Source organism: Monomorium pharaonis, chromosome 3 (assembly GCF_013373865.1).
Source record: "Monomorium pharaonis isolate MP-MQ-018 chromosome 3, ASM1337386v2, whole genome shotgun sequence".
Classification (NCBI taxonomy): Eukaryota; Metazoa; Arthropoda; class Insecta; order Hymenoptera; family Formicidae; genus Monomorium; species Monomorium pharaonis.
The window spans coordinates 31884570-31894788 of NC_050469.1; the positions used below are offsets into that span (position 1 = coordinate 31884570).

General features: G+C 30.2%; 1 protein-coding gene across 5 annotated transcripts; it reads right to left on the minus strand.

Annotated features, from left to right (window-relative positions):
- Positions 1 to 2220: 2220 nt before the first annotated feature.
- On the minus strand, positions 2221 to 10007 carry LOC105837781. 5 transcript variants are annotated; one of them, XM_012682855.3, is made up of 7 exons: positions 9910 to 10007; positions 9694 to 9784; positions 9316 to 9612; positions 8693 to 8823; positions 5847 to 6093; positions 5673 to 5788; positions 2221 to 4869 (listed from the first exon to the last, which is right to left on the minus strand). In XM_012682855.3, exons 5-7 carry the CDS (start codon positions 5990 to 5992, stop codon positions 2243 to 2245), a joined length of 2889 nt encoding a protein of 962 aa, XP_012538309.2. In that variant the 5' UTR covers positions 5993 to 6093; positions 8693 to 8823; positions 9316 to 9612; positions 9694 to 9784; positions 9910 to 10007; the 3' UTR covers positions 2221 to 2242. The 5 variants fall into 5 exon arrangements, with proteins under 5 accessions (XP_012538309.2, XP_028047341.2, XP_012538308.2 ...); XM_028191540.2 differs by having other exon boundaries at positions 9865 to 10004; XM_012682854.3 differs by adding an exon at positions 6620 to 6662 and having other exon boundaries at positions 9694 to 10004.
- Positions 10008 to 10219: the final 212 nt, after the last annotated feature.

Here is a 10219-nt window from a genome sequence, read left to right on the forward strand (position 1 = left end):
CTCTGTGATTGGTTGATGGCATCTTAAGACAGTACTTAAGATGATCTTAAATATAAGATCCGACTATGAATACCGGCCATAATCAAAGATTCGCCAATGGCGAACACAATTTTGATTGATCACTTGAGTCACATGGTTTATCCGCCATTGCGTACCCACGCTGGGCGAGGAAGAGGGGAGAGTGCTCTGTGTTGAGCAGTATAGGTTAAAGGAATATGTGTCAGAAATGTCACTATATTTTGACGATACACTCAGGAAGAACAAGAAAAATTAAATTAGCATTTGTCATATGGCTGCGTACAACTTGGAGCAGGCTCGCATTGTTTACTATCTCCACTACTCCAGACCCCAGCCCCAAATCCCAGCCTCCGGCCCCAGCCCCCAGCCCCCATCCAGTCACCGTATGGGTACAAGATGGTGGATAGCAGTCATGGTGGGGGGCCATTGGCGCATCTTTGATTATAGGTCTTTACCTGAGAGTGGCCACTGCGGCCTTTTTCATGCGACCAGAGAGGAACCTGCGAGCGGCCACCGCGGCTTTTTTCGTGCGACAAATATTTGACTAGCATCAGCGTCAAACGTGGATGTAAAGCCGTTCTACATTAATTGCAGTCGCCATTTGCAATTTGCAACACCCAATAAATGTCGACCTTTTAAGGGCCATCTACAATGAAGAGTCGTAGGCCGTAGCAGTAGTCGTAGAAAATGTCTCCACTTCGTATTGCTTTACTATTTACAGCCTACAGCAGACATTGAGCCAATTCATTGCGTGCTTACGATGAGCGTTGGGGCATTCGGGATTAGTTTTTGGTCGCTTTTCTTTGATGGCCGGCTTGTATGTTATTGCTACGTCGTTTTTATTCTAGACAGCATTGCCGGTAGTTTTAGGCCGGTATTCATAGTCTGATCTTATATTTAAGATCATCTTAAGTACTGTCTTAAGATGCCATCAACCAATCACAGAGCCGTATTAGCATCTTAAGACATTGCTTGAGACGATCTTGAAATAAGATTTGACTATGAATACCGGCCTTAGTGCTGTTACGGCTAAAACACTCCATTGTAAATGGCCCTTTACATTAATCGCAAGCAGCCAGTTGCGACTTGCGACATCCAATAAGCGCTTAGTTTCTAGTTAAAGCTCGACAGTCATTGGGTGTTGCAAATTGCAACTGGCGACTGCGATTAATGTAGAACGAACTTTACATCCACGTTTAGCGCTGATGCTAGTCAAATATATATTGGTCGCACAAAAAAAGCTGCGGTGGCCGCTCTCAGGTTCCTCTCTGGTAATACCATAGACCTTATAAATATGAAGAGTAATTTAATCCAAGGCCGGTATTCATAGTCAAATCTTATTTCAAGATCGTCTCAAGCAATGTCTTAAGATGCTAATACGGCTCTGTGATTGGCTGATGGCATCTTAAGACAGTACTTAAGATGATCTTAAATATAAGATCCGACTATGAATACCGGCCCAAGATTAAAATTAATCTACGTTGGTAAAAATAGGCCATAGATATATGGCATTTTCGACCCGTGCTGGGTTAAAGGCCCTCACACATGAATTGATATAACCGTAACAGTAAGGTTTCGACCAATCATGTACTTGAATTAGCCGGTTACGGTTATGGTCGCCCAATCCGACGCGTCAAAACTTTACGTTATGGTTATGTCAATTCATGTGTGAGGGCTTTTAACCCGTTCGGTTTCTTTTCCTCTAGAACTGGCCAATCAGTTATTCCCTTCTTCAGAAGAATGGCTGTGATTGGTCTTATGACGTCATTAATCGCTCCCGGAGCGATTAACCCAGCCCGATCGGAAACGCTAAAGCAATACGATGAGAAATAAAATTCCTAAGTTCCAATATAAATACCAGAATTTTTCCATCAAATTAGTAATTATGAAATTTTTAATTAAATTAATCAATTATTGACATGAAAAGACGCCACTCAGAATTTGTATAATTTCATATAAAAATCAATACACGTTTATTAATCGATTATATCAGGATTAGAATAAGAGTAATATTAAAAATCTTAAGATCATGTTATTTATAATTTATCATGATTTAGAGTATATGTATTATTTATTTAATATACAATATACGCGCGCGCGCGTGTGTGTATGTGTGTAATTTACACATATATATATATATATATATATATATATATATATATCGTATGTATTAATGAGAGTATAATAAAACAAATCCGATTGTAATTTTTCATTGTGCACATTGTTAAATTAAATTAGAATTTTTCTCTAATAAATTAGATTTGTCTATATTCAGCCGTTTCACTACCACTCTAGCACCCTTTGTGATGTCTTGAATAAACTTCAACATTTCAATGCGTACTTTACTGCTTTTAACGTCATCAGGATTATTCAACAATTTTTGTTTCTGTCTAAGACATCTCTGTCGAATGGCATTGTCCTGGTTATGAATGTGTAACAAGTCATAATAAAATTCCTCCGTGATATCCTGTAACTTTCTTGATGAACTATGCTTTGATGATGAATTTCTTCGTAAAGTACGTTGCGTCGCGTTTTTTCTTGAATTCCTTACATGTGTATACCCATTCGTCTCTAAAACATCCTTTTTAACTGTTATGCAAGATTTTTCATTATTACTTTCTATTTTTTCAGAATTATTGGAAAATTTGAGAGACAAATTATTTGCTACATTAGACTTTATAAATTTGTCATCCAATAAATCATTCGCTTCGGAAACTGTATCCTCCGTTAATAATACCTGATGTTGAGTTTTATTTTCAGCCTGTTGCAATGTTCCACTGCTAATTGTCGAAGAAAACCTGTATGCTCTGCACGTGTGTTGTAGAACTTTCTGTAGAGCTGGTGACATTTGTTCAATGGTAATAGCCTTATCTGAAATTATTCTCGGTACATTTGCCTCTTGTCGAGGTGATTTGATTAAATTAGATTCCTTAGAATGTGTTTCACACGTTTTATTTGGATTCAATGAAGAATATGATAACTGAGATTTATAATGTTCTTCTATCAAATTATCACGTTTGTCTATATCCTCGATATTTTTATTGATCGTCAATGAATCTGTATTTCGCAACCCTGTATTAATTTTCTTAAATAATAAACTCTCAGGAGTAATATCCCCTTCTTGTTTTTTCATTTCAATACTACTCTTATACTCTTCATCTTTCTCATTGTCATTTTGCCATTCCATCAAGTGTTTCTCTTTTTCTGTCAAGAGTCCACTTGCTGTTGAACAACCATCATTCTTTATGTTAGAAGAAACGCATTGATGTTGCCATTGTGACTGATACAAATTCAAATGATTTATCGCATTACGCCCATCATAATTTAAAACACCTGATTTATCCATTCCCACATCTACATAATTAATATTTACATCATGTACAGCATCGCCGTGAAAAACATTGAACAATGATAGATTTGCACCATTACCAATCGTATGGTGATTCTTATGCTGTTCATCTTTATTGCGCGGCGAGTCGATCATGGTTACCAGATTTTCCAGTCTCAATAGGCTCGAATTTAATAGACACTTTTCCCCACCTTTTGTCTCAACCTTTTCCGAATTTTCTAAAACTTCGTCCATCTCTAATTTAGTCTTTTGTTCAATGACGGCTACGCTATCCTGATCCTGTCGTATAGTGAACATCAGACCTTCCATTACTAAATCGGTAATATCGGAGGAACGCAAAACTTTGTCAGATTTAGTTTTTCTCTCGAATTCCCTATTTTTCTGTTTACGAATTTTGCATGACTTACTATACATATTATTTTCTAACTGTTTGTCATCAATATTTATTGAAGTTTCAGTATGTTGTCTGTCATTTTCTTGGCCTTCTAAGTTTATTATTTCATTATAGTAATCTTTGTGTTTTACGTGTATAGACTTATTTTCTTTAGTAATTTTTGTATAGTCTTTATCTTTATCTATATTCTTTACCTCGATCTGCAAATTCTTTCGTACTGGTTGATCAATAATTAAGTTGGCTTTCTCTTCTTTTTCAATAAAATATTGTTGTGGTGCATTGCTGGAATCATTAGTCATGTTTTTGTTACTTAAATTATTTTTATTATTAGTTATTATAGTACAAGTATCATCTTTCTCTATTGCCTTTTCTATAAAATTGATTTTTTCTATTAATAGCCATTCATCGGAACTATTTTTTACTATTTCTGGGAGAGGTTTTATAGAAGCTTTTTGTATTACTACAAATTTTGTTTCTTTCTTGTTTTTTATTCCATCTATCTTTTCAAGTTCAATTTTATCTGTCGTCTTTGTTCTTAAAGATTGTTCCTGCACACAATCAGTAGAATATTGTTCTACATTTTTTTCATGTCTTTCGATATTGCAATTTATAGAGTCATTTTCTTGTACGTTATGAAATTCTGTATTGCCGTTATTAACAAAATGTGTTTCAGCTGTGGTATTTTCAGTTCTTTTATCCAGATTTTCACAAAAAATTGTGCAATGTCTTGTGCCATCATCTTGAAAATCAGAGTCGATTGTTGTTTCCAATGCTTTACTTAAGACATCCTCCGTGGTACTATAGTTTGAAATTTGATCTAGTTTTTTAATTTGGCATATCGTAGCGTTCCTCGAGGATACTTGATCGGTAGATATCACGGTACTAATCATTTTCTCGTCAGAATCCAAAGAAACATTCAAATCTTTAAAGGTAGAATCTGCATCAGCTTCCTTAACAATGGGATATTTTAAATCAAACAATGAGCATTCTGACGAAGGAAACGTCCTTATAGTTAACACAAACGCGTGTGAAAATGCCGCAGCGTTAGTTCGTTGTTGGAATTTCATTATTGCGAACATCTTGTCTTGTCGAGTCCAGGATGTACAACCTGTATTTTTAATTGTTAGAGTAAAGGAATTTCCGTGTCTAAGTCTTATAAAAAAAATTATATTACAGGGTGTTTACTCACACTTTAATTTAAAAATCCCCATAAAATTTCTGGATTTCCCAGAAATTTTATTCACAATTCTACGTGAAATTACAGAATTTTAAAAATGTAGATTAAAAAAAATTTATTTTATTATGCGTAATTTTTAATGTTTCTTAATCATACAATCATTTGAGTTCTAAATATTAAAACAATACTAAAAACAAATAATGAATTAAATATTATGATTTGTCCACAGTATACAAATTTTATTCACCTGTAGTACAGAAATTCAAAAGATGATAAAACACAATAAAAATTTAAAACAATGACTGTGGTCAACATAACGCTATACTTCAAAGCGTAAGAATTGACCAATCAAAAAATGCTCCGAAACATTCGTAACGACAAGATGATCATAATCAAAGTATTGTTTTCTTATAACAACTTTTTAAAAAACTCACGAGAATATACGTGAATACGTATATCATATTTATTGTTAAAATTTTGCATTATCAAAATAAAATTATTAAAAAAAACATTTTTATCAGAAATATATGACTTAAATTTAAAGTTAAAAAATACACAATTTAAATTTAAATTTAAAATTCCCAAAATTATTTTAAATAGCTATTTAAAATTCTATAAAAATTCATAATCTCTTTCAACTTCAAGGGATAAAAAAGAAATCCCTTAAAAATTTTAGATTTTCCCGATTTTTTTCTGGTGGTAAACATCCTGTTAATAATAATAAAAAAGGATACTGTAAGTTACAAGAAGATGCTGTGTGCCAAACTGTTGACCCTGTGTTGGATGACATTTTATAATTCTCCTAATAATTTTTAATAATTCTCGTCCATATGAAAATTGCATGGTATTCCTGAAAATACATGTAAATAAAATTTTCGAAGGTTAATAATAAGATGATAATAACTTACCTCACTGTACGATGATATCTAAAGATAAATTTGTATATATTCTTTTTGTGACACAGCCAATAAGAACCGGGAATGATTAACACAGATTCTTTCTCTTGTTCGAGCCAATCAAGATGGCTAAGCGTTCGTATATGTATTCCAGGCATTTCCTTTCGGGTAATAAATCTTGAAACAATGGAACTAATCTCAAATCCTGTCTACCAATCGATTCCTTCACAATAAACGTAAGATAGTAAAGTACTCTTTGCTAGAATCAGTTTAGAAATTTCAATCATTTCATATCTGTTATAAATGTGGAGTTGGATAAGTTAATATTTTTTAATTTTACCAACCAACCTCTAACATCATAAATTTCACTGAATATTAACCATGTAGTACACACACGCAATTAATTTATGCTAACAGAAATACATATAATTCCTAACAGTTTGTTATTGTTAAAAATGTCCATGTTTGTTGCATACAAATAATTTATAATGTTAGAAGTTGATTGCCTCTTTGTAAATTAAAGTTACAATTAATTATTATAAAATTAACTTAGTTAAAAGTTAAGTTAAAATAAAATGTACTTAAAATAATTAAAGTAAGTTAATTTTAAAAAGCATTAAATTAATTAACTCTTTAGCTATGTGTCATAAGCATTAACATTCTGCACGCTCTGCATTGTCAGCTGCATAGTGCTATTCTATATAAAAAATGCATGTATACACAGTTCTAATTTGAACTAACATTAATATAATTATTTTATTTTCAATTAGTATTAAGTTTTTTACCTGCGATTACCTAATTGATACTGTCAAGAATATTATATGGCAGCTAAAGGGTTGAAATAAAATTATTACTATTATAATTAATTTTAAATAATTAATATAAAAATTAATTACAATATAGAACATATAAATTTAATATTTTACTTGTAAATAAAGTTTAAATAAAATAATAAAAAAGTACAGCTTTGTAGAAAAAATTTATTTATAATATAAAAAAAACTATAATTACATAATACAAAAATGTGTTACAAATTATTGAATTTTAATCAGAAAAGTATTTTTTTTACTAAATTAACCCTTAAAGGACACTCTGGGTCATCCAGAGATAATCCAATAAAAATTGATTTTAGTTATATTTGTACTCGGAAATCTAAACTAATGGGCTTAGAAATAAAAAATTTTAAAAAAACGTAATATTAATTTTTTCGAAAAAACACCTTTTGTCCCTCAAATAAATGTCTTTTTGGAGCACACACTATAACGCTTATTTGTTCCAAAAAGTACATCATTCCAAGAGTACGCATTTCAATTTTGGTGTAAAAATATTGAAAATTACAAAAGTTATAGCAAAAAAAAAACGGGATTTTTTTACTTGCTCTGCCAATTTCGATTTTTTAAATTTAATAAAAATAAAACTAATTTAATTTATTTATATCTTTTCCAATATCATTCTCTCTTCATTTTGAGCAGTTAAAGAACATACACGAATTTTAACAGCCTGAAAAAATGCATTCTCTCATTGCAATAGGCACTCAAAGTAGTGCCTAGGTCAAATAACAAAACAAAACATTATATAGATTATTAAATAAATTTAATATTTTATTTGTACATTAAATTTATATAAAATAACAAAGAATTGTTTTTTATACAGGAATGTTTTTCTCTCTTTTTAACTATTTTCTTTTAGATAAGTACATTTTTAATTAAAAATTAATAAATTAAAATTTATATTTTAAAAATAACAAATAAAAAATAAAAATTAACTTATTTAAAATTAAGATAATAGTTATTTATTTCTTAACTTTATTATTTAATTTTTTAACTAATTATTCAACCCTTTTAACTTTAATAGAAATATTTTAAAATTTTTTTAATTTTTCTTTGAAATCATAGTTATTAGTAAAATTATTCTTTTTTTAATTTAAAGTCATATGACGGTATTCATTATGACAACAGTTGCTACACACATGAAAATAATATTTAATATTACCTAATATTAACAATTTTATAAAAGTAAAAAATATTAGTACTTTTAAAGAAACTGAAAAATCTTATCTTATTAATATTAGAAATTATAGATAAGAATTTATTAACAAAAGTTAATAAATAAAACAGTTAATATATTTAAAGCAGTTTAAAAAATTAAGCTCTGGTTGCACCAAAGTTATTTTGACTTTAAATGAGTTTAAATATATGTCTGTCTTTATTTAGATAAAAAAAGCATAAGCATATGTTTAAGTCTTGCTTAAAATCAAAACAATTGGTGCAACATTTAAAAATAAGAATGTTAAGGTATTAACTTCAAGGGAATTCTAAACTCATATTTACTGACTGAACAGAGACTTATGCGATTTATAATATTTATGTACAATTTACATTAATATATTACTATTATATCAATAACATATGCATAAATAAATTTTTGCATAAACTTTTTTGTATCAAATTAGGTATATCTAAGTTTAATTCTAAAAACAACATTATTTCTTCGTATAAAGTATGTTTCAAGATTTCAGTTTCATAACTAGTGTGTAAAGTTTTTATATTAAGCAAATATTGTCAGAACTCTGGATATTGGTCATATTGGTATATTTTAAAAAATTTAAATTAAAAATGTTTTTGTTCTTGACATAAAGTTCACTTTGTAAACCTATATTAATGTAAATATTTTAATTCTAGAAAAATTTCTAAATCTGTAAAATATATACAAAAAGTTGTCAATTGCTGCATTTATATAATCAGCAAAATCTTTAAATCCCCATAAGTTATTAACTTTTAAATTTTATTATATAACGTCTAACTAGTAGTCTTAACTAACTAGTATTCAACTATCCAAATGCAAATATATAAACTTACTCCTTTTATGACTTCATTAATGAATATATCTTCTACTATGTCCCATGGCAAGAATTCCGTTGACGTAAAAATACCAAATCCTCTTTTACACTCAATATGTACACCTACTGATTTTACAACCAACAATGTATCTGTAAAAAAGAATATGTATTAATAAGGACCATTTATTTTTTTCATAAATTGATTTGTGTTTGAAGTAGTATTCTTAATTTTAAAAAATCAAATCAAGAAAAAATTTTTATAGTTTTTTTTACCAAACTTTTTAAATAAAATGTCATTTTTTTTTAGAAAACAAAAATAATCAAGATAAATAGATACAAGTGTTTCTAATTTTTCAGAAAAAAAGTCAGTTTCATCTATTTCATTCAAAAAATATATAAAAATATGACTGTGATAATGGCGGTAAACTTTACTGATAAATTAATTGGTTATTAAAGTTTTCAAATGTGAAAAAAAGTCCAAAAATCATTGACATTAAAAATAAGAATGAAAAACACTTAAAAAAAAAACAGTAAAAATACAATTTTCAAAATCCTTTTTTCCCAAAATTTCCAAAGACCTTTTTCTGAACTAGCAACACATCAGTCAGAAACTATAATTTTTTATAAAAAATTAAAATTTACCTTGTTTAATAGATGTGACATATGATTTACATTGCAGTATCAAAATAAATGCTGATACAATGAAAAAAATTAAAGCTCCCAACACAATCCATATGAAGAAAATTGCACAAAGTGACGTCAAACACAAACTGATGTTAAAATGCCTCTTGGTTCGCAACACAAAGTTTATAATGTTGGCGTCTGACAGATTCGAGCTCGTTTTCTCTTCCAATGTTAACTGTGACCCATTGGCATTTCTGAAGAGTACTTCAGTGGTGATTGCTTGTATTAGAAAATTGGACGACATCAATGATGATTCTGTATATAAACATTTCAGTGAATATTAATAACTAATTTTGTTCACGATTCGAATATGTTGAGTATAATAGATATACTTACCACTTATTTTTTCGATTATGTACTAAGTAATCAAATGACAGTATTTATAAATGTCGAAGTCATATTCTTGCATAAAATATAAAAACCTCCACTAGAGACAGACAAGAGAAAGAGAAAGAAAAAAGAAAAAAAGAGTAATAATTAAGAAACGCAAAGTAACTTTATATACACCTCAATACACCTCACTGCTAGCAGCATTCAGCGACTCGAGCTTACTTGAGATTACTTCAGCTTGATACCACATTAATGTCCGCAGCGCTCAGTAATGCTAAAACTCCATGTCTGCGGTGAGCTCCGGCAAACGCATGCGGTGACCAATCAGCAACCAGGCGCAGGTCGGGTTCCGGCAAGTCACATGGTTTGTTCGCGTCGCCATGCTCCGACATGCTCCTACTCACTCCAACGCATTCTAATAGGTTGGCGTCATCGGAATCAACGTATTGGAGTGCGTTGGGGTAAATAGGAGCATGTTGGGGCATGTGACGCGAACAAACCAACAGCAAGCGCTTGAATTCTGGGGCTCGAT

What these genes read in the sequence shown, in the direction of transcription:
- LOC105837781 (XM_012682855.3), bottom strand. Translation starts at nt 5,992, where the DNA reads ATGCCTGGAATACATATACGAACGCTTAGCCATCTTGATTGGCTCGAA. An exon ending in AGATATCATCGTACAGTGAG is followed by an intron (nt 5,789 to 5,846) that starts GTAAGTTATTAT and finishes ATGTATTTTCAG; the next exon opens with GAATACCATGCAATTTTCAT. An exon ending in GCATCTTCTTGTAACTTACA is followed by an intron (nt 4,870 to 5,672) that starts GTATCCTTTTTT and finishes TTAAAAATACAG; the next exon opens with GTTGTACATCCTGGACTCGA.